This window comes from Carassius gibelio, chromosome B1 (genome assembly GCF_023724105.1).
Source record: "Carassius gibelio isolate Cgi1373 ecotype wild population from Czech Republic chromosome B1, carGib1.2-hapl.c, whole genome shotgun sequence".
NCBI classification, from domain to species: Eukaryota; Metazoa; Chordata; class Actinopteri; order Cypriniformes; family Cyprinidae; genus Carassius; species Carassius gibelio.
Genome location: NC_068396.1, coordinates 15069061 through 15094572, shown reverse-complemented (window position 1 = coordinate 15094572; position 25512 = coordinate 15069061). Strand labels below are relative to the sequence as shown.

General features: G+C 37.5%; 1 protein-coding gene across 3 annotated transcripts in view; it reads left to right on the top strand.

Annotated features, from left to right (window-relative positions):
* lrba (LPS responsive beige-like anchor protein) overlaps positions 1–25512 on the top strand; it is a 235502-nt gene that overhangs the window by 76205 nt on the left and 133785 nt on the right. For all 3 annotated transcript variants that reach the window (XM_052547153.1, XM_052547152.1, XM_052547151.1), the window contains exons 24-33: positions 764–917; positions 3603–3783; positions 6937–7058; positions 7478–7585; positions 8420–8561; positions 8693–9029; positions 16179–16354; positions 18990–19068; positions 19238–19371; positions 20393–20454. In XM_052547153.1, the coding sequence (XP_052403113.1) occupies positions 764–917; positions 3603–3783; positions 6937–7058; positions 7478–7585; positions 8420–8561; positions 8693–9029; positions 16179–16354; positions 18990–19068; positions 19238–19371; positions 20393–20454 (1495 nt within the window). The remainder of the gene's footprint in view (positions 1–763; positions 918–3602; positions 3784–6936; positions 7059–7477; positions 7586–8419; positions 8562–8692; positions 9030–16178; positions 16355–18989; positions 19069–19237; positions 19372–20392; positions 20455–25512) is intronic.

The following is a 25512-nucleotide window of genomic DNA, read 5'->3' as shown; positions in this document are numbered from 1 at the left end:
AATATATTACACCTGTATACTCCACTAAAAAAAAACAAAAAAAGTATGTGGCACCTGTCATTCCTCACACTTAATACGAAAAACAGCAATAGACTTACTGAAGATTTTTTAAACTAAAATTTATTTATTTCACGAGACACTCGTTTGTATTAAATTAACCATAATTAAAAGCTTGTGAATAGTCACATAACTTTATTTACTTAAGAAAAAATTTACATAGCAGATTCAAAAATTTATATATGGGTGGTAAATGTTTATGGTTAACAACCATTGGTATAAAAACATTTATTCTTTCAACAAATAAAAACAAATCATTTTAATGCAGTTAGCTCATAATCACGGGAAATAGGAAGTTTCTCTCAGCACAGTGGAGTTCATCGTTTTGATAACTTTGTGGTTCGTTATTTTGAGTTGTTTGGGACGCGGTGACACTAAAGACCCTCTCACAACATATTTCTTTATAGATTGCGTTTGCCGCTCATGTTCACGAAATCATGCTACAGTAGTTCCCACCTCTTCCAACCGAGCGTGGCACGGAGCGATCACATTAGTCAACCTAACCGGTTGTGGGGGTCAGACGTTCTCGGGCACGGTTCACATCCTTAGAAAATTATCGCACAGCCTAATCGATATTCTGTAATTAAATCGACTATTCGAAAAAATCGTGACCCATCCCTACTACAGACAGTTCCCTTTGATGTTGTAGTAAGTTTCACAATTTTTTTGATAATTTTATAATTTTTTTTCTCACTTCTCCCCACAGTCATTCGACTAAGACAGTTATGGACTTTGTGAACAGCAGTGAGAACGTAGTGTTTGTGCACAACACTGTCCATCTAGTCTCTCAGGTGGTGGACAACCTCATCATGGCCTGTGGAGGAATCCTTCCTCTGCTGTCTGCAGCCACCTCTTCTACGGTTAGTATGCTTGTGCGTTTCCATCAAGTACGTCAAAATCCAATAGAACTATTACAATCAGCAATGCTGTCTATTATGGGATGCATGAGAGATTGCTCAAAATGTCAAGTAGCTGACAGAAAATGAATGCTTTTACTTGCACTTGTTACTTCTGACAACAGGATAAATAGATTTGTTGTGAAGTTCACTTTGGCATCTCAAGTTTTGTGGCATGATGCAATGCATTTCCCCTGCTACTGATGTGTTTCAGTCCCGCTGAAGGACAGTTAGGCTCACTGAATTTGTCCACTTTATTTTTCTGATTTCCTTCATTATTGGTTGGACGTAAGTTTGCTAGTGTTTACGTGTATATGTCAACATAAAGCTCAGACGATTCTGCAGTATTCTTGTCATTATGAAATTCTACATCCCCTGGCCATCCAAAGTAGTTTAGCTTTTGTAATATTTTGACTAAATTGATTCTGCTTTAAGCTTCCAAAAAACAAAACTTTGTTTTATTTAATACTCATCCCAGGTTTTATTGTGTTATACTTAATATTAGGGAAGTAAATTGGTCATTCATTTAAACGACGTTCGATCCTGTTCGATCATTTATATACCTCACTCACAGCTGCTCGCATGATTTCTGCACATGAGCCATGGTTAATTGACCTTCGATAACTCTAATCGATTGCATCTCTTATCGACAATTAATCAACCACCAATTAATAGTTGACATCCCTACTTAATATAAAATAAAAAAAGTATTGCGATATTTTTTTTTTTTTTTTTTTTTTTTTTTATAACTTACTCTACCACTAATAACCTTTTCTGATAGAAAAGCTATACCCCAATCAGCATATTTGAATCTCATTAAATATCCTGTCATGTTACTATCTGCAGCTTTTGCCTCAAACAGGAAATGTCTAAAAAAAGATCCCATATTTTTCAAGATCCTTGATGGTTTTCCATGCTATTCACAGCAGCTCTTACATCAGAGTAAAAGCATAATTTCAGTCAAGTCTGAGAGGACCCTTAAATCATGGTGTGATAATGTGTACATACTAAATTAACATAGATGAAGAGTTTCCTTGCAAAATGAGAAATGTTGGTTATTTGACATTATTATTTAAGACATCAACAGTCAAGTTCATTCACAATTTTTTGTACATTAAACTATTACTTGAGCTCAGTGAAGGGCAGGGACACAATATTCTTCAAATCAAGGATATTTTTTATTAAATTTTATGTCCATAAATAGTTCATAAATAAGTCAAAAACCATGCCAAAATGCAACATATTTATCTTAACATTGTCAAACATCTTAAATTGGTTAAAAAAACAATACATCATAAATATATGGAATAGTATATACAAAGATTGATTAATAATGATAAGATTCTGAGTTAGTTTTGGCCAGAACATACACAACATAATAATATTTTTTTAATTTTTATTTTTTTTGCAAAACGCAATGCAAAGGCGCGTTTACGCGCGTCTGGAGGTCTCGCGGCGCGAAGGCGTTTAGGTGTGGAAGACACGAATTCGCCTCATTCACACGTCTAGAGACACCTTTGACTTTCACACTAGGGGTTTTAAGAAAGATTTTCTTAAAATCATTCGCGCCAGACGCTCTATTCGTGTTTGGTGTGAACACAGCAACCTCCCTGGCTTTCTTCTTGACATCAGCAGAGACTCTTTCCCTGCTGCATTTGTTTATTGTTAACAGACACAGGAGTATTTTATCCTGGTCCACTTTTGTAGCGTTTTTATACATTTTTGTGAAGTTGAAGGCTACATCTTCATCTGACAATTTGTCGGCATGACACAGACTAACATTACTCGCAATCGCACGATGACCACAATTAATCTTTGGATGTTTTCCTTCCCCTGAATGCCTTGCCCGTTTGGTCTTCTCCCTTTGATGATTTTCTATAGATGCCTTCCTCTTTCTCCCAACATCATCTGGAATGACCGGCTCCAATCCGTCATCGAAATCCATAACGTTAGCTTGACTCTGAAGCTTTGATTCTCTGACTGACAGCTGTTGATCAGTAACGTAGCCTACGTGACTGACAGCTCGCCTACAGTATAAACAATAAAATGGTAAACGTTTTTTAGTTAGCCTATTGAATCCTCTTTTAAAATTTTTTATTTTTATTTTAATATTATCGTTAAATCACTGAGCAAACTCGGAGCACTTCACCGGCGGTGACTCTCTCCTCGCGTGGCATCCTGAGCTTGCGCAGGATCCTGAACATTCTATAGCCTAACCGTTATATCGCACTTTGTAAAGAAACTGGGCTGGCGGAGATCGCGTTTTGTGAAAAAATACATTTTGTAGTAGGCTTAAAATGTACATTTCAAAATCTTATTAATGGCAGCAATTCACACATAGATTAAGGTACAACTGAACAGTAATTTCCAATAATAAAATCCAAATGTCAAAAAATGGCGTTTATCACGTTTTGCAAACGAACTCTTCAGATCTCATTAGAAGAAAGTGTGCTGGCCCATCTTAATGATGATCATTTATTTTCTTACTTTAATGATTGTGAGTAATTTGATTACAATAGCTATGATGATGAAAAGTGAGGTTGATAATAAAGGTGACCATCAGTACATTATGCAGGTTTGAGTGAAGATTGTGCTGATTATGATGGCTGCAGATGCGGTGATGATGATGATGATGGCACTGTCTTGCAGCATGAGCTGGAGAACATTGAGCCGTCTCAGGGTTTGTCTGTGGAGGCGTCACTGATGTTCTTGCAGAGGCTGATCAGTCTCGTGGATGTTCTGATCTTCGCCAGTTCACTCAACTTCACAGAAATCGAAGCAGAGAAGAACATGTCCTCTGGAGGAATCCTAAGACAATGCCTACGTTTGGGTATATCTCTCTTTTCTATCTATTTTTTTTTAGTGCTGTTTGCGAAGGCTTGTTTTTAATCTGTTAAGTCTTGTTACAGTAGCATCACCACCTCAACACCTCAGTAACATCCTGGCAACTATCCTCAACACTCTAGAATTGTGTTAGCGAGTTTTGCACGGGCAATAAATTTTTTTTGTACTAATCATGGTCAGTAAGAATATTAATTTTGAAAGAAATCAATGTTTTTTCCAACAAGGATATGTGCGATGTGACAATTATATTGTTTCAACTAGCTGCTGTTCATTTAAACGTTTTTTATTAATCAGAAAAATATTAAGCTAAATAATAGGTGTTTATGAAGCAGCAAGGATCATGTGACACTGGAGACTAAAGTAATGGGTGCTGAAAATTCAGCTTTAACCATCACAGGAACAAATTACTTTTTTAATCAATTAATAGAAAATGTTTTTTAAATTATAATAAGATTTGAGAGTATTACTGTTTTTATGGTATTTTTGATCAAATAAATGTAAAACTCCAAAACCATTTAAAAAATCGTTCAGGCCAAAAGCTTTTGAATAGTAGTGTGTGTATCCCTGAGCCAGTGCCTCATCTCTTTTTCCTGTCCTGTCCTTTACACACACTGTTTGTTCATCTTCCTCCATGATTTTTAAATAATGTCCTGCTCTTAATATGTTTCTCTCACTCACTGCCCCTCACTACTTAATGGGGAATCAACTTGCAATTGATTTTAATTTGTTTTGATGTTAGCATATGGATGAGCTAAACGTCTGAATCACGGAAGTTTAGAGCAGAGTCGTTTTTGCTCATTGATTTCTCTCTATTGACTCATTTGGTAGAGGTAATAACTGCCTTTCCGTTCTGCAACCCCCCCCCCCCACCCTAGCCCTCTCTAATAGTGTTATTATAAGCTCTCCACACTGTAGTGTTCTAAAATGAAAACCGTCATCAGGCCATTGACTGTAATGGCTGTTTTGTAGCCCGAGGCACCTCCTCCTTTATGTGTCTATGTATCACAAACTGTACTGCAGCATTATAGACCATATAACAGAAATCCAGCCGTTCAGATCGGTTACATTATTCATTTCTCTTTCTCACACACACACACACACACACACACACTCTACATGACCCTCCCTGAAGCTATCTAGACACCATCAAACTCCCTCTTTTCTAAATATAACACTTTTCCACTCTACTACCCCTCCGCTTCGCCACATCGGCTCTCTCACCCATGTAACACCCAGACCCACTGAACAAAATGGCCGGTGTGTTAAATCGACTCGACAGTGTGCAGCAAGGGCAGGGCGGACCTTTCTGATTGGTGGAGTGAGAGCGAAACTGAAGCCTGTTTTTAGGAGGGCTGAAAGTACAAAATGAATATTTGATGAGGTCTGCCAGTGTGTAATCTGATTTGGGATCTGTAACTAGGTTTAGCCCGCCATCTCTCCGTCTATAGCTCTCTTACTGTCTTTCACTCGCTCTTTCGCTCAAATGACTAGAACGCCTAATGGAAAAAGCTGGTCGGTTCCCGCGCTGGTATAATACCTTTAATCTAAGCATTTTGGAGTTTACATTTGTCAGTTGTCAAGGTATGAGAGGATCGAGGGTTGAATAGAGACATACACATGCAGTCACACACACACACAAACATTACTGTGAAGTACATTAAAATGAAAACACACACACACATGCACCATTCTAATCTTACATATAGCATGCAATACATCAAATTAAATGCAGTAAGAGAATGTTTCTGCGCCATGGTGGTGGGAACCTGGCCAAAATGATTCAACACAGAATAAGCAACGTCATCTGTTTTCCAAACCTCATACAGTTTAATGTGTTTTCCTTTTCTATACTCTGTATGACTGTTATGTCTTGGAGATGAATTACCTTGCAGCGGGTTTCTATATTGTTATTCATTTGTTAATTCATATCAAATTATTTTAAATGTTTATTTTTAGTGGTAATGTATGATATATTGGAACTATATTAGTTAGCGGCCAGGATTTGAGGATATCACTTCTATACTGGCTAATATACAATTCTGCGTGCTCACTACCACTGTTTATATGTTTGGATTACCTTTGCCATCATCTTACTCTTAATTTTAATCTTTTAAAACACTTATAATTTAATAAGACTTAAATTTTATATTTAGCCAGTCAAAAATGAATATCCGTTAATTAATTAATTTATATTTTAGGGAGTGAAGTGACATTCAGCCAAGTATGGTGACCCATACTCAGAATTTTTGCTCTGCATTTAACCCATCCGAAATGTGCACACACACAGAGCAGTGAACACACACACACACCGTGAACACACACCCGGAGCAGTGGGCAGACATTTATGCTGCGGCGCCCGGGGAGCAGTTGGGGGTTCAATGCCTTGCTCAAGGGCACCTAAGTCGTGGTATTGAAGTATTTAGTGTATTACTTCTAGTCCATTTAGACAAAATAGTATAATTAGAATACATTATAATATTGGCAGTTTATTGATTATCATTTGATGAAAATTATAATGAAAATAAATGACATGAAAATAGTTATCGCTTAGGAAAACATCACTTAGCTGCATGTTTAACTTATTTATTATTTGAAGGCAGTCTCCTATTCTCACAATACTGCATGTATTTCTTTTAAAAATACAGTAAAAGCAATATGGTCTAAAAGTATTACAATTTAATGTATTAATGTATTTAATGTGTGTGTGTGAGGGGTGGGGGTTTAAAAAAAAAAAAAACTTGGGCCAGTAAATAGCCACCTTTCAACCATCATGCAATGCCTTAGAAACTGCCTTGAACACCCTACAAACAACAAAGTGACACACACACACACACACACACACACAAAAAACATTGACAACATTGATGTCCATTTTCTTAAAAAAAAAAGTATAATCATTTTAGGATGTCTACTTATGGCTTTAGTTTTCACTATGTTCACTCATAAGATGGTATTTTAAGCCCTTTTTCATTGTCATGCAATGACCTTCTCATATGTCATATTTCCTTTAGTCTGTATATCTTTTCATTCTGGTACCCTTTCATCTCTATGATTTTGTCTTTTTCTCCGCATTTCTACCTCTCAGTTGCACACTCTCTCTCTGTCTGTCCTTCTCTCACACACTCTCTCTCCCCCTCAGTGTGCGCGATGGCTGTGAGAAACTGTCTGGAATGTCAGCAGCACACTCTGGGTAAGTCTTGTGCAGAGAGCAGCCGTGGACAGCAAAGCCTTGTGGGAGCCGCCAAGTCTATACCAGCACAGGCAAGTTCAGCTTAATGCCAAGGATACCTCCCTCTCTCTCTCTCTCTCTCTCTAGTGTCCAGATGGTAATTTTAAATAGAACCTTAAACAGAATCCTCAAATAGAATCATTTTGTCAATGGGCCAAGTTTTGATTCTTACAGTTCCAGTAAAAAAACAAAACCCTTTTCTTCCTTAATGTGTTGTGTAACTTACACTCCACACTCACAGCTCATCTATTATTAAGAATCTTAGCAAAACTGATGCATTAATGCCTCTGTGCCTCAGTGCTGTCTAAATGTGGAACAGCAAACAGAAGACTACATAGTTTTTACAAAGTCCAACTGAAATCAAGTGTTGGAGCAGTGTGAATACGTTATTGAGAACAACCGTCTATGCTGAGCTGACTTTGTGAATGAGACTGTGTGAACTGTGTTACAGAGTCCTGTGGACATTGTGACAGGAGGGATGTCTCCTATCAGAGATTTAGACCGGCTTCTGCAGGACATGGACATCAACCGTCTCCGTGCTGTAGTGTTCAGGGATATAGTGAGTTTTTTTCACTCAGTACTCATTCAACTACTGCATGTCTGATCTGCCACTCATTTAACTAATGTTTTGTAGTGCAGTGAAAAAACGGTGTGTGAAAAAAGGGAGTACTAGGAGACACGCTTTATTTTAAGGTCCAATTCTTGCTATTAACAAACCATTAACTATGACTTTTGCCTTAAAAAAAACTCCGAATTTGCTGCTTAGTAGTAGTTAGGAAGGTAGCTGATACGTTTAGGAATTGGGTATTTCTTATTATTACTAATGTTGAAAACCTTTGTGGTAAAAACAAAAACATTTAGTTGAAAAAAATAGCATTAATGCAAAGGTCTGTACTGTTATTTTTGATCAGTTAATGCATTTTTGCTGAATTCAAAAAATATTAATTTATTAAAAAAAAATCGTATTGACCCCAAAATTGTGAACAGCGATGTGGCTAATTTTTTTTAATAATACTCTAAAATGAGCTAATTAAGGGGCAGCTATGGCCTAATGGTTAGAGAGTTTGACTTGTAAACTGAAGGTATCAGGTTCGAGTCTCAGTGCTGGCAGGAAGTTGTAGGTGAGGGGAGTGAATAAACACCCTTAATACCCATGACTGAAGTGCCCTTAAGCAAGGCACTGAAACCCCAGTTGCTCCCCAGTCGCTGGATATGTAGCTGCCCACTGCTCCAGGTGTGTGTTCACGCTGTGTTCACTTCTCACTGCTGTGTGTGTTCACTTGGATGGGTTTAATGCAGAACACCAATTCTGAGTATGGGTTACCATAGTTGGCAAAATGTCACGACTTTCTTTGTTTCACTTTCAATTGTTTTGTTGTGTGCTGTGCTTTAGGATGACAGTAAACAGGCTCAGTTCCTGGCCCTGGCTGTGGTCTACTTTATCTCTGTACTCATGGTATCTAAATATCGAGACATCCTTGAGCCACACAATGACAAAAGTCATGCCCAGCGCTCACAGTCTGTCAGGAGCACAGGTGAGCACCTGAACCCACACACATCACTGCTGCAAGATTGTACCCAGAGAACCTATAGAACAAATAAATACTCATGCATTCAGTGTTTTGAAGAGTGGACTGATGTGTACTTTATTTTATTTGATTTGCAGAGAGTGTTCAGTCTGATCTTGAGAACGGTTTGTCTCCCCATCGTCGGGACTCTAGTATTGAGGACGGGAAGACCTCAGTCATCACCGAGGCACAGACCGGCCCAGATGCTGTATCCGAAGCCCTGTCTACTTTGTCCTCTGAAGTCAGGAGAGGTCAAGATGTCACTGATAGAGACAGCAAAGGCAAAAATGTTAATGTCAAGGATATTTTGAGAAGTCTCGTTAGTGCTCCCTCTGATGACATCATAGTGGACCCTAGCCTCATACCGCCTGGGTTTCTGGGTGCAGTGGGCGATGCTTCCCGTGATCAGTCCGTCCAGTTCCACTCTTTTGACAGGTGAGTGGACAGTCCAGATGTGTAGCTCAACGGCCAATCCGTGCACACAGATCTAAAGCACTTTGCTAGAGCGTTTTTTTTTTCGTTCTATTGTTCTCTCTTCAAGAATTGTATTCTGACTTCAATGTAAAAAAAAAAAAAAAAAAAAGAAATTGGTCTGTGTGCGTTTTATGATGGACAGCCCCACAGAGCACCTGACTTCTGCTTCGGAAGTGTGCCATTCTACACACAAACAAACAAACAGCCTTACAAAAGCAGAGCCCATCAAGAACAGGCCTCAGGAGACGCATATACATCCACTTGTCCATTCCTCCGCCAGTGGATTTGTGTCTGTGTTTGGTGTTTTGTGTGTGTGTGTGTAAGGGCAGATGGTTATTGTAAAGGAAAAAAATAACACCAATTCAGTTGTACCGCTGTTTGTTTCATATCTAACACTAGAGCTCAACACTAAAAAGATTCACATTTTTGCTTGCCCTGCCAAAAAAAAAAAGAAAAAAAAAAAGAAATGACATGTTTTTGACCCATGTAACTTTGATGAATAGAACGTTGAAAATAACTGGATTTTTTTATTATAAAAATCATTATAACATTGTAGCTTTACTGTCACACTTGATCAGTTTAGTTAATTCTTGCTGAATATATGTATTAATTTAAAAATAAAATCTTACTATGTAGGGATGTAACGATTCACCCAACTCACGAATCGATTCGATTCACTATTTATTTATTTATTACAAAATGAGATTTAAGACAAATTATAAATTAAATGTGTCCTTTTATTATTGCTTGGACAAAATGCTTCACATTTCTCTGTGAAATTGAAATATAACACTATAATAATATACTAATTTATCACTTGCATATTATTGCTGTTTTGTTGGTTTTGATTGCTTCTGTTGTCCTCATTTGTAATTTGCTTTGGATAAGTGTATTCTAAATAACAAAATTTTAATATAATGTAAATGTAAATATCAAAACTAAATAGAAATTTTAAAACAAGCCTCATTCCAAATAAATAACACAAATAAAAGAACCCTCTTCATATAAACAAAATAAGGCTTTGTCTGTCATCTTTCCATTTAAAATTAACCACTGCATTTTAATCATTATCCAAATAAAGATGCTGTGTACATGCAACATGAGCAGTTTTTAATAAAAATTAGATTGTATAATGTCAATGTTTTGACTTCAGTTTTGTAAAACTGAATGAGATGCAGATTCACTCTCTGCCAGCTTAAAGCGTTTCCTTGGTTTCTGCTGTAAACAAAGCAGCTCTGCACTTATGAACTTCAATATGCATTATACAGAGGCAAGATGAAAAGAAAAAATACCATCAAACCAAACAAACTTTTCTAAAGACAGTAAGTTCCCCTCAGACATGGTTTCATATTAACTCCTACCCCTAAATGAATCGCGATTTGTTTGCATCTCAACTGATTTGAATCGTCACATATTTGAACCGATTTTCAACTAGCTCGTGGTTAATCGTTACATCCCTATTACTTACCCCAATCCTTTGAATGGATGTTGTGTACATAAGTTTTTTTTTTTGTTATTAATTTGTCTGTTTAAAGACTGTAGTGTAACTGTTGCTCCATGGGGTCCGTTGGGTGTGTTTGGGAAACAAGATCCATTGCTGTGTGTTGGCGAACGTCTGCACTGTCTGGTTTTTATTTGCTGCATTGTCTGTGCATAAGTCTGACATAACCATAGAGGGTTTATTACAAAAAAGAGAAAGAAGAAAAAATATGATTTTGTGTTGGAAATAGAAAGCAGTATGTCATACCATCTTCTTTCTGTTTGCCTTTTGCTCTCTCACATCTCTTCTCCTCTCTATGTCTTCTGGGCATCTGTGAGACATCCCTCTGATCTGGCCTTGTGTTTTATCTGAGGAATGCTCTGTCAGGTATCGCCATGCTGCTGATATCAGGACAGGGATTACGCTGGCTCCTGCAAAGGATGAGCTCAAAGCTCCCAGCAGTCACTGCAGCTCTCTTCTGCCGCCACCACTAAGAAATAAAGACATTCTGAGAGAGGACTTGGTCCTTCATCAGGTCTTCAGTCAAACCAAGCTTCACTTTTAGTCTGTTCATACCAACACAAATGTTTAGTAAAAAAAAGTCAGTTTTTCACATACAATTCGTCTTTTCAGACAAGAGGTCTTCTCGAGTCCTAAATCCGACCCAAATTATTCTTACCCAAACCTGCATACAGAAAAATCTGATAAAAATGAAACTAATAGCCTAATAAATCATAGATTGGCTATTGTTGTCTGCAGTGCCATTTTCCTCATCTCTGGTGAAGGGCTTCTGCACACAGAACAGAAAAGTCCTGCATGAACATGCAACATAATGAAAGGAGTGGCTTTTTCTGATGGATCTCTTATCTTTAAGATGGATTTTTGTGTGTGAGGTTACAAACGTTTGGGAAACACTTTATTGTAAGGATAGATTCTCTCTATTTACTAGTTGCTTATTAGCATGTATATTACTAGCATAGTGGCTTTTATTACTATTATAAAGCACATATTTATGCCTTATTCATCATGACTGCATTTTAGATCCATTAATCCTACCCCATACCTTAACTTAACTACTGCCTTACTAAATATTAATAAAGTTGGGGGAGTGGTTAATTGCTTATGTTGCAATTTTTTAAATATTTATTTTTTTTAAACCATGAAGGCGAGCCAATGGATGTCCCATAAGCAATGTTCAAACTTTGCACAAGAGTTTATGCTGGTGTACGTCTTAATTTCAGTCAATTCACTGTGCAGAAAGTGCAGGTAAAAAGGGAATTACGGAGTAATGAGGTAGCTTTCGGCATCTGATGCCACAAATTCTCTCAGAGATGGCGAGAGACGAATCAAATTCAACATATGCTGAAAAATAACTGTTTCTCATTTCCCTTAATATTTCTCTTGAGGCCCATATACAGTGGAAAAAAATGAGAAGAAAGGTATTTTGTAATAAACAGGTTGTTTTTGAAAGTTAGTGCTTAAGTTGAAATACACTAAAGGTTTTTATTTCATTGATTTTTATTGATGACTGCAGTGTTAATATTTGAATTAGGCCTATAATTCATTGTTCAATAGACTTGTTTTAAAATACCTTTTTAAAGCATTTTAATTGAGGAGTTAATAGCCTATAATTTGTTATTCTTGCAGCGCATTAGTTATATTGCAGTGCAAATTAATTTTAATTTTAATTTAATAATAAAAGTAACCCTAATAAAAATAATGATGTAACAGGGTACATCAATTGGAAATACTTAATCCTCTTCATATTGCCAATAATTTATGTTTTTGACAATATCTCTGGCTATTGTTGATACAAGATCATCATCTTTCGACACACCCCAGCACGGGGAGCATATCGTGAGGCCGCAGGGCAGACAGCACGTTGCCTGTTACACCATTTGGGCTGCCTTATTGAGTACAGAGTACAGTACTCTATATTTCACTCACTTATTTTCCAAACGTAATGGGATTAGTCCAATGAATCGTTTGGTTTATGTATACTGAACGGTTCAATACGAATACGTGTATCGTTACTCAGCTTCAAACATTGCAGCTAATTTATTTATCTTATTCTTTTTGTTCCTGCAAAGAAAAAATACATTTTAAAAGTATTTACATTTAATTTGAATTCTTTTTAAAATATTTTTTTTAAAATATGGATGCAGTTTTTTACATAATAAGAGGTCATTAAAGTTCTGCTTAAAGTAGTTTTAAACAGAGTATTATGTCAACTAGACCATACAAAATTCCCAAAAGTATTTAATGTCAACTACCAATTTCCCAGAGCGTGAAGGAAAGTCTTATCTCCTCTCAGGATCCCCGGCAGAGAGGTGCCGAGTTATCTGGATGACTCCAGTTCTGAGTCTGGTGTTTTCCAAGTCCACTCACTCACCCTCTCTCTTCAACACACACTCACATGTCCTGTCCTCCATCTCGCTCACTGGCATTTTGAGTCCTGTTTTTGTCTCGTTATGATTTTTGACTATTTTAAGTTGTTTTCCACTGCAAACTTGAATGAATTACCAATCGAATACTTCAAACCCGGGGTAAAGAATACTGCCACTGTTCTGTCGGCTGAAGTCTGATCAGTGTTGCTGCATTTTTCTCTGAAGTTATACTCTGTGCCAGTATGCATGCGTGCTTGCTAAACAGAGGGTATGTTGGAACACCCAGGGCGGTATGAATGAATCCCAGAGGATTTACGAGTGTTATATATGGAGAAAAAAAAACAGGGTCTCCTAGATAAAGCAAGCCTGGGGTCAAGGTTAAAACAGACATTTAATTTATGTACTATCAACAACACACTGATTTCACCATAAGTCTTTCTTACCCCACTATTGTTTTGACAGGAAGTCTGCAAATATTTGCTGATAGGATCCAGAGACCAGTGAATAGTGTTATAATGACTTGTTGGACACAAATTTGATGTACACAGGGTTAGGATATCACAGAGATAACAAAATGACTGATCTTCTTTACAACAGGTTCTCTGATTTTGTCAACTGCGAAAATGAGTTGATTTATTTCTGAATGAACGAATTCTTTGTTTTCATCCATGACATGAAACGCATATTTCTGGTATCATCTTTGCACCCTAACCTCCAAAGGCGACACCAAGGAGTAAATATTAAAATTTAAATAAGCCCACATAGTATAAAACTTACCACCATTAGGACTCATTTAAAGTAGCGCTTCTTTGTGGAGAAATGAATTGTCCAGCCCTCGTTAAACATCAGTTGAAAATGTCGATCCACGTCCAGTAAGACCAATTTCTCACACACATTTCCTCGCACCCAAGCTCACATATATTTGTGCAGATTACGGGAAACATGCTGTTTACATGTCGTCTCCGGGAGTGTTGGTTAAAGCTGCTAAATAATTCAGTGTCTGGAATCCAAACTCCACGGATGCTGGTCAGCGCTGGCCTCTCGTCTGGTGGTATACACCTGGCAGCTCTGATTAATCGACAGTGGTAGTGAGCTGGGGCTAAGTGTGGCTAATGGTGCGCTGAATAATTTAAAACCTGTGCCTTTGAGCAGATGGATGCTGCAGACGCACACCCCCACCATCCCACGAACATTCAGTGCTAAACATGCACTTGAGAGAGAACAGAAATGCACTCTAATAGAGTTTTTGGAACGGTGGACTGGTGAACAGCAAATGCTGATGTCATGAGCGTGATACCGCGAGCCTTCCAGTTTATAAATTCCTTTGGTTTTCTCGGACTGGCTATTTTCAAGTTAAGGAGACATCAGATGTTTAGAAATGGTGTGAGAACACTCTCGTTCTCGTGCCTTTGCTTCTAGGCAACTTCCAGCGGGACGATTGAAGCGGTCTGTCCTAGACAGCTCTTATCTGACGCTGGCGTGCCTCCTCAGTCTGTAGCGTCTCTGTGGATGTGTTCTGGAGAGGAGCTGGTGACTGCGTAGTATTACCCCCTCTGTCAGCACTGATAAACTCAACACTAGCCACTGTGAAAGGCCAGAGCTCTGTCACGGCTTTCAACTGATATGAACCATTTCCATTTTTACCTCTAGACAATGTAGAATGCACCAGAGACCCGTGACTTCATTGTGAAAGCTTTTAAATACTGATGTGTTCTTTATCTTGTAACATTTTATCATTTGTGATTTGAAAAGGGTTACCATGGTTACTTTGTGTTTAATATGCTTCTTCCCCGGTTTAGCTCAACATACAATCCAATCTTTAATGTTACTTATATATATATTACAATTTAATGGAGGTAGAGTATTTAAAATGAGTATACACCCACCCATTTTGTTCTTTATTGTAAATCATTTTAATGGTGTTCTAACACAAATTATCATATGACAGACAAATCAAAACGATTTATATTTTAGCCTAGAGAAACTTTGCTTACCATCTCTATGAGGAGGAATCCTCGGATGCGTATCTAAAAGTCTTTAGGGTTTAAATAAGGTTTCTGGCTGTGAAATTTTTTTTTTTTTTTTTTTTTTTTTTTTTGCATTTCTCCTGTATTGTGCTCTCAAATACCAAATACTGTTCATCACATTTATTTGCAACCCAGGCAAGAGCCAATGAAGGCATCAGACCTTTTTAATTTTTAATATTTTTATTTTTTTATCTGAATGCGAGCTATTCCTTTTGTAGTCTTTTTATAATGAGTTTTTTTTGTTTGCTTACATTTAATAGTTTTTTTTTTTACATTTTAGGGTTTGATAACTATATTTATAAACTGCCATTGTAAAAATGCATTAAGAACTGGCAAAATATTTTTAATTTTAATTCCCACAGAAAATAAAAATATATGGAAAACAAATGAGTAAATGTGACTGAATGTTTTTTTTTTTTTTGTCTACTAAAATAATTAAAGCATAAATTCATAAATTGCCAGTTTATACAGTGTTTGATATCAAGAGGAACGTGAATTCATTCAAGTGTGTCCAGACTGTTGCCTAATACTGTTAACAGAGCACAACCTTCAAAATGAACTAAAATGTTTACAACATTTTCATTCCTTCAATCTTTACCTAACCGCAAAACAGCTTGTTTATCAGATAATCACAAAGCATGACACTGTACACAGTAGCTTCTAGACCATAAAACACCACCAAATTGAATCAGTCATAAAGTTTAGAGCTCTGAGTGACAGGGGAGCTGGGAGGCCATTGATTGGTGGAAAGATAGATGCTGCCATTATGGAATATTCTGTGTCAGGGAAGCAGGGCTCTAATTACACTAATACGGTAAATGGGCTTCTTGTGTTGTGAGAGCTGGGCGGCTTTTTATGCTAAATCACATTATGTGCAGCATATTTAGCCAACACCATCAGTCTGATCCTTGCAGGATTGACGATGGAACAAGAGCTAATGGTTTTTTGACAGAGTGCTTGATTCTCTAGCTCTGTGTATTTATCAGAACATCAGAGTCTGCTTTCTGCATTGCTTGATAAAAAATACATTTAAAAGAGGAACAGCTCAAACTAGAATGCAAGCATACAATTATTTAATTGAATTCAACCCACCAAAAAAGGATAAGGATAATATTTTCTAATAATAATAATAATGTACAGCAACAGTTTCAATTCTGGCCATCCTCAAAATCTGTTACATTGACTATTGCCTTCTTGGTTGTTCATTCTTTTACAGGAGTGTTGTCGTGGCACCCAAGAGAATGGGTGGGGCTCCCTCACCAGGAATGAGTACGGTCTCTGCAGCTGCAGCCGTCCCATCAGCCACTGCTGCATCCTTGGGTGGAACTCCAGTCAACAGTGTGTCAGTGGTGTCCGCAGGAGAAACTGTTGAGAGCACAGAGTCTATCCCAGGTGAGTGTCCTCATAAAAGAGCATGTCACTAACTACACTTTACCAAAATACAGAGCTTCATATTTCCATCCTAGTATAGGTGATTACAAATATCATCCTGTGTTGTCCTTTACATTACTGTATACACATAATTTATGTTTATTATAAATGCTCTATAAATGAAACGAAAAAATATAATATATTTTTAAGTAGGTCTCACTAAGGCTGCATTTATTTGATCAAAAATATAGTAAAATATTATTACAATTGAAAATATTTTTATTTTATTTAAAATGTAATTTATTATTGTGATTTTAGTAATTATTTTGTGGAAACTATGATATATTTTTCATGTATAAAAAAAAGAATATAATTTTTGCTACATTATAAATGTCTTTATTGTCACATTTGATCAGTTTATTGCATCCTTGCTGAACAAAGGTATTCATTTCTTTAAAAAAAAAAAAATTGAATGGATTAAAAAAAATCTGATGAGTCATTGATTAATGGCATTGATATCAATCTAACCTCACTATGTACAGCTATGGGTGTAGTTTTGACTTTATGCCTTTATAGATTTAGTGAAACATGTCAAAAACTTAATGACATCTGAAGTTGGTCTTCCCAATTCGGATCAGCCAAATCATGTTTTTCAGTAGATCTAATCATGTCAACAACTATTTGTGAAGATTATGGCTTGGGTTTGAATTGTAGCCAACATCACCATCATCTCGGTCTAAAAATCATCGTGTCTTTGAGATGTTCCTTTATTTTGAAACCAACATGTGCTTGCACACATGATCCTTTGTGCGTGAAGGGATTGTTTTTAGTTCCCTTTAGCTTTTCTTGTCTTTGAAGTAGTGTACTCGTGGGTCTATATCTCATGCTTGTAGTTTTAAGCTTGTCTGTATTTTTATGGTTCTCCTGTGTATGTGTGTGTGCGCACACAAGGAGAGGGGCAGCTCCCAGCTGAATAGAGATAAGCTAATTTTCTCCGAGTTGTTTGAAGTGGCTACTTCATCAGCGAGCGGGAGACTCTCTGCGGACGCACATGGTGGTGCTTAAAGAGCCGCTGTCCCCACAGCCAGGAACATTCCATACTGCTGCAAGAGTTATCCCTGCCCTGAGACCCCACGTGTGCATTTGCAGAGATATTAGTGTATGCAGATTTATTGTAGTGTGTGAGAGAGCATGATCGTGCCAAGACCCTCACTAGCCCAAAATATGTCACTTTCAGGGGCAAGATGAAATTTATTGGCATATAATTATTTGTACACTATTCACAGCCACACACAGGGCTAATGAATTTATGTGCTGTTTTATCAGGGGGAGTGTAAGAGCTGCTCTAATGCTTATTTTACATGAATTCTAACGAGAGCAGAGCTATCATTCAGCTAAAGCTCCTTTCCCATGGTGTCAGGGCTCAAACATAGATCTTTACTCTTCTCCCTTATATAAAAAATTGTTGTAGATAGCAGCAGGAAAAGGTTATTGTACAAGGTTGTTAGAAGGGCTAGGCAATATGAATATTGTCAAAGGAACATTGTAAATAGTTTTATTTGAATGCACTTTATTTGGCATTTAAGTGTCATTAGACACATTTAATGATCCTTTCTCGCCTAGTGAGAAAGACGATGATTACATATATTTGCTTAAACTTCAGCAGCATAAATGCTGTGAAGTAATCATTTCTGTGTTCATCACTTCATACTTTCTCTATTAGGTGATCATTTCATGATTCAGTTGGGGCTGTGCAAAAAATCAAATGTGATTTTCATGCGCATCTGTTCAGTAAAGGCGCTCCTGTGATCAGAAGTATCTCCAGCACGTGCGTTCAGATCAGGGTTGCCAGGTTTTCAAAACCAATCGGCTGCCATTTTGAAATCAATTTTGTGTGGATTTACTAGGGATTACGGCTGTGTGCAGTAAATGCTGCTCCACCTAAACCAGTGTTGCCAAAGTCCACGATTGTTTTTCATGTATGCAGGTTGAAGCGACCCCAATACCGATAACTTGATGTTTAGCCCCTAAAATGCACATTTTATCAAGGGAACCCTGCCAAAAAAAAAAACATAAAAGCCATTTAAAAAAATTCTACTAATTGTTTGATTAATTGAATTAATTGAATGCCATTTATTTGAAATCGAAATCTTCTGTAACTTTATATATGTTATATTTGATCTTGACTGCATCCTTGCTGAATAAAAGTATTAATTTCTTAAGAAAAACTTACTTCAAACTATTGAACAGCAATTGATTTTTTTTTATATTGTGAAATTGTGCTTATAAATTACAGTGATTGTTTAATTATTAATATGTGCATTTAAAAAAAGGTACATTATTTTGAACTAGATTTTTTGCTGTTTCCTTGTAAATCAGATGCAAGAGATTGTAACACATTTACTCAGACTATTGTGTTTTTATTTTTTATTTTTTTATGAATGATATCAATGCAGATCATTAAGCTCAAAAAGCTATATAATGCAATACAGATATTTCCTTTTTCCCCCCAAATTCACATAATTATTTTGTTTCTGGTTTCTGTTCCAAGTATAAACATTATAGTAACGTGCTTGTTTTAGCTTAATGCATCCCTGTTTTGTTTGGCATGTGCGTATTTGGGTAATGAGTTGTTTACTGGTTGTATTCTCTGCAGGAGGAACCTCCACCAGCTCCAACCTGCCATCTGTCCCTGCTTTATCCCCAGTGACCCAGAGCTCCGCCCCCAACATGAGGTCTCCACTTTAAACTGAACTGCATGCTTTTTTTTTAAACAACCTATGGATTTATATTTCAGAAATGCAGTTTTTTTTTTAAATGCATGACTTCATTAAATAATCTGTTATTGTAAAGTTGTCACTCTCTATTAATTATATAGAGGTGTGTTTGTGTGTGTGTTTTCAGTATCTCAGAGAGGTTGGAACATGCTCTGGAGAAGGCAGCTCCTTTACTCCGAGAGATTTTTGTGGATTTCGCACCATTCCTCTCTCGCACATTGCTGGGCAGTCATGGACAGGAGCTACTCATCGAGGGCACCAGTGAGCTACTCTTTACTAGTATTACTGATATCTGTGGAGTGTTCCACACAAATGCATCTTATCTTTGTGAAAGTTTGAAGTGGGGTTCAGTTCACGTCATTACATACAAACACAGAAACATCTCATCACTCCCAGTATGTTAGGAAAGCACTCACACCCCCTCTCTCACCTCAGTAAATGTGGCTGGAAGTATCTTTTAACTCAATGATTATAATAGCAGTGTTCTTTTATAAAGCAGAGGGTCAGAGGTCAGCACACTCGTACGAGTGTTTGGCCTGTCCACTGCCACCCGGAGAAATGAAACGCTGATTGATAGCTGCAGGGTGACTTTAGAGAGCCACTTAAAGCAAAAATGCTTCCTTCCTTCCTCTTCCTCCAGCTTCCTGTTTTTTTTCCTCACCTTTAGCTTTTATGTTAAATCTCTAGTGCACAATCTGCATATGTAGTTCCCTAGCCGCTTCTTTAAAGCTGAATTTCCGATCAATAGAACATATGCTTGCCATATTTAGTCTCGTGTAATACAAGGCCCAAACATGTATTAGTTTACAGTAGCATCGTGTAGGTTCATTAAGGTCATCAATACCCTTTGACCCCTCAAGATGGTGCAGAATTAGGTGTCAGCAGAACAGACACAATTTTTTTTAATGTTTTTAATTCTTATAAATATTTTTCCTCAATGCTGCTTATAATTTGATATTAGAAATCTCATAGAATTGAATTAAAAAGGTTTAGTTACATTTTCAACACAGATAGCTCAATGTTTATTATTAAATGATGGAAGATAACATTTGTATTTACCAAATTATTTACAATATATATGAAATCGAGATGGGTCTTCACAAAAGTACAATCATTTGCAGTATTTTTACATTGATTTTACAAGAGCTTTCTTGATTTTATTCAGTCAGTTGCAACATTTAGTGATCAGCTATGTAAGGCTTGTTTGGTTACATTCAAAATCTTACTCATCTGTAAGTTCTCATCTACTAAATCTGAAATGAAATGTCCTTTTTCTTTCTAGGTCTTGTGTGTATGAAATCTAGCAGTTCTGTGGTTGAACTGGTCATGCTGCTGTGTTCTCAGGTATGTCATTCCTCCATCTTTCCTCAAGTTATTCTTTTTTTCCCCTTCACCTCTTTACTGTTAATAAATCCATTGTAGCAAGTGTTATCTTCACACTGCCAGCCCGATGCCTGACTTACTAAGCTGGGAGTATAGACAGAAGTCCAGAAAAATAGCCACGGAGCCCTTCTTAATGCTGTTGGTATGAGTTCAAAGGTCAGGGGTCTTGACCCAATGTAACGGCCTTGGTCATATAGCCAGTCACAGAGGATAATGCCACATTGATAGCGTTTCGGGATCGATCAGCTTCCACATCAGCTTTTACAGAGGGTATTTAAGGCAGGTAGGATGAAGAATTGATGTTACAATGTCTATAATATTGAGATTATGATATAAAGCTTTAAAATGGGTCAATATTTAGAATCTAGAGGATCTAAAGAGGGGGTTTAAATGTGTTCGGGTGATTTTCAGGGGTTGGAGGTTTGTGCAAAGGTTAGCCTGTAGGCATTATAATAAACTTTAAATAAAACCATTTACATTGCAAAGTAAGAGTGTCAGTGAGTTATGAGTGCATTTGCCTCCAGTGTTTATTAAGAGGAAATGAGTGGTATGATGGTAGAATAGTGTGTGCAGTGCATATGCACCCTTCTGAGTGTGTGTGATGGGGGCTAATGGAGGTAGCCATAGATTGCCCTTAGAGGAGGAGAGTCACTGAAGTGTGTGATATTCTGTCACTTCACGCACACACTCACATTAACTCTGGGACTACTACAGTTTTAAGTGATAATCATTTTGCTTGTGCCAATGTTTATTTAATTATTCAGTATTAGCAATCCATGGAATAGGTGAGAATGACTCGAGGTTTACATGCAAATGAGTAATACACATATCCAAGCATCCGTTGCCTTTTTCTTTAGCACTTTTATTTGCAGAAATGAAACTCTTTTCGTTTTCCTATAACCCTCTCTGAAGGTAATCCAGAGAGATCAGGCATCAGACGGGGCGTCATATATTTGTAGAAGTCAGGCGTGAGGTGGGGGTCCCTCTGTGAACCCAGGCATCTAGAAAAGAGGGAATAAATGACACGCTCTAATGCACCTATTTGTCATATCTGTCACGCTGTTGTGTAATGCTAATCTAATCAAAGGGGAGAATTTGGGTTCTGCCTGCCTCCACTGAAAAAAAGCCTCCGGCCCAAACCCCGTTCCAGTGGCGGCACATTGCAGGCCCTGCGCTGCAACGAAAAGGCTGCGCTGCTGCTGATTACTTCAATAAATCATCTCGACTAAATTCTCTCAAAGCTGATGCAAATGTAGCTTTATTGTGGGGGGAGAAACGGTGGAAAAGGCAGTGAAGCTCAAATGAGGTCTTGAGCCCTGTTTACCCCCAGTTAAATTACACCGTCGGTTGTAGGGGGATAATTTAGTTTTATGAATGAGGAAGATTTTTTTTCTTTCTATTTGGAAAACTGGAAGAAGTTTAGGGTCTCCCATAGATCCTGTGGTTAATCAGGACATCACGGCCCGCGCAGGAAGTGCTGTTGTCGTAGACAGGAAGTGAAGCGGTGTATTTGCTGACAGAATAGGCGATGAGAGGGAGGATGTTGATGGATTTCGTTTCTTTAGCTTACATTTCCTTCTCATCCCTAAATAGAATCCAGGCGGATATGGTACCGTCTGCACAGATTTTCTAATTAATATCTATGGTGCAAGATGGAGTAGGTTTGGGGCTAGAGGGCAAAGGTTAGGGTCACAGACTAGTTTTTAATCACTCAGGATCAGGAGGGTTGCTCTGCTGTTAGACAGCGATTCTAAACTGCAATTGTATTGCATCTCTCTGAAATGAATCCCTTTATTCCCAACACAGGATCAATTTTCATCATCTTCTATAAGCCTTTTGTGGTTTATTGCTTTTCACTTATATGTGTCTTATTGATAGTTGTATAGAGCAATGTGAGACATATACAACTTTTCTGTATTCTGTCTTTTTTGTATTCTATCTTCTGGTTTGAACATATCTATATATCTAATATATTATACTCTAATATATTTAGTTTAATGATTACGGATGTTATTGTTAATGTTAATGATTAAATAGCTTGACAGCATTTGTCTGTCAGTACTTTTGCTTTATAAAAATCAGTGATGGTGATTACCAAACTCTTTAGTGTTATTTAAATGAATGTTCATGATTCAATACAAGATCAGTCAGTTGCTTATGTGTTAACAATAAAATACTGTGATAGAATCACGGTTTAGACAACATTGCAGCTTAAATTACAGATGTTTTTATTTTAGAATTAATGTGTAAAAAATGATGGCCTTCAAATATTAGACTTTAAACACTTTTTTAAAGCAATTGACAGTGTTTTTTTATATAATATATTTTTTGTGTGTGCGTGGTACAATTGTGCCACAGATGAAGTGGATGAAGCTCAACTAACATTGAACCCAGACCATTCCTTCAATACTTCCAACCAAAACAGAGAGAGCAGAACAGAGGGTAAAAGGATAATGAATGTGGGTAAGAGGAGAGAGAGATGATGAGCGTAAAACAACAGCTATCAATGCATCCGCTCCGTTTAGGAAATTGCCAGTGATGGGGCTCCAGATTATGTCCTGCATATTACATGAAGATCATCTCTGAGTGTCCTCATCTTGCCATTCAAGGCATCCACGTAAAAGCCTTGTGTTTCACTCAACCTAAATCTCTTTGACAACCAACACACACACACATAAACACACTGCTTTACTGAACAAGATATAGCACCTGCTGTTGTGCTGGAGAATATCACTTAAAAAGGTTTCAGCTTTTTAATAAATAATGCCACCTGCGTTGAGACACTCTGGAGTGGAAGCTGCGGCTCGGTTCATATTCAGTAGTTGTTGTTGATTGGATCGTAGATAAGCATGAAAATACATGCAAATAAGAGTCTTTTGTTAAATGCTACTTTATATAAGCATCAGAAAAGCAATTGCAAACACTCCCCGAACAGAGTTGGTTTGGAAATCATCTCATTCGTCTGCTTGACAGTGGCCTCCTGATAGCTGTGGGTCTGTCAGATATATATGGGATTCGGGCAGCCGTGTTTCCCTATATCACCCATTACCACTCAGACCTTGTGTCAGGTCATCTATTCTTTAAGACATTTATCTTCTGAATGCCTCACATGATGGAAAGGCTGAGGTACAAGAGCAAGAAACAGTATCTTCAGGCGCGTTTGCGAAAGGCCTGTATTGGTATTGTTTTCTCATTTTAACAATATGACTTTTTCTCCATTCATGGATTTAGATCATAAGCTACCTATATTTTTTTCTCTCCTTTCTTTGATCACAATGGTTTCACATCTGCTGTCCTGATATTGTTGATGATTCTGACCAGGGAGTCTTTAATGTAGAGTTAACCTGTTAAACAGATGGGCACCTTACATACTGGAGACACTGACTTCCCCCCGAGCACTTGGCATTTCTTAGCCTCTGACCTTTAGGAAGAGGATGGAGAGTGGCCAGTGGCTCAAGAGTTTAACCCCCTACAGTCACTGTGACTTTGGGATCAATACTCGCTGGGAGAGCAAAAGAAAGAGAAATCGATCGGTCGACTGTCCAGTGAAAACCTGTTCCCTCGATCTCTTCATCATTTCTCAGCTGCGCACCCTCTGTGTCAAAAAAGACACCAGTTAATGAGACCTCGTTCATGAAACACATTCAGGTTTCTGTGTAAAATGTGTTTATAATAGTTCTTGATAGTTCTAGTGTCATTAAACTGATATGCTTCTTATTCCTGTGATGGCCGAGGTTTAACTTAGGGAGAATTATTGGCAATTGTTAAGGATTCTCTACTTTACAGATCTGATTACCTGTTTTAAAAATATACATTTTAAAATTGAATCAATTATAAGAAGGCCTTTATCAAAAGTAATTATGATAATAGACACGTTAGTGTCTTGGTCAGTTATTGGCCGATCTTATTGTTAAAATATCAGAGACTGGTATTCAAATGTCCTTATTTATACACCACTAGAATAAATTTGTTTTGCTCCATTTCATTAATGAGGCCCAAGATTCCCATATTTACCGGTAAAATATCGTGCAATGATTTCATTATACCAGTTTGTTTTAAAAAATAACAATTTCAGAAAGTCATCTTCTATATGGAGAGGACTAACTCTGCAAATGGATATAAAAATGAATTCAAAAACCAATAAAAATTTGAATATTTAAATCACGTGAATACGCTATGATTTACTCTCTGTTTTACTTATTTGGTTAGCAACTAGTTTTCCCTTAAGTGTAATTTGAGCTGCTGTGAAAGATCTTCAACAATTCCCATTCTTCTTCATGTATTTTTAACACAATATAAATTGAGCTTTATAGCTCTGTCGATCTGTTTTAATGACCGCGTTTCAGTTGAGTATGAGGTGTGTAGCCATATGTGTTTTGGTGCACAGTGTGTTTGAATGGCCATTATCAATCAGGTTATATGAGTCGCTTTGGACTACAAGACACTGGCCTTTTCTTAAAACAAAAGTAATACAACTAATATTCCATGTATAATTGTATTGTGGCTTAGTTCTATCTTGCTTACCTAAGAACATTTGACCTTCACTTGAAAAATATATTCAATGCAAGCCCTAAATTAAAGAGCTGTCTGGGGACATTGCCAGTGAAGACTGTTTTGCTTCATGTAGTTGTCCCATTTTTAACTTTGTAAGTTCCATAAACGTCACAAAAGTGAAGAGGAATGTGGTTGAACCTGAGGTTGAATCTTTCTCCCTCCTCATCTCACAGTCGGAACTAGACCCCGCTGAGAGGCATAACACATACGCAAGGTTCAAGCGCAGGCTCAGGCCACGTGTTGTCTTTCCCCCTCTCCATCTTTTTCCCTCCTCCACCCCAGGCAACGACCCACGAGGGTCTCCGTGCCGGTGGATAACATTGCTCTCAGCATTCTTTGAACGCAGGGCTCCGCGGAGGCCCAGAGAAAACACACTAACACCAACTGGCACTTAATTCTGCCGGCGCCCTGCCGATGCGAGCTATGCGTCCGGAGAGGGGGCTCTTCCTGACAGGAAGTGAGAGG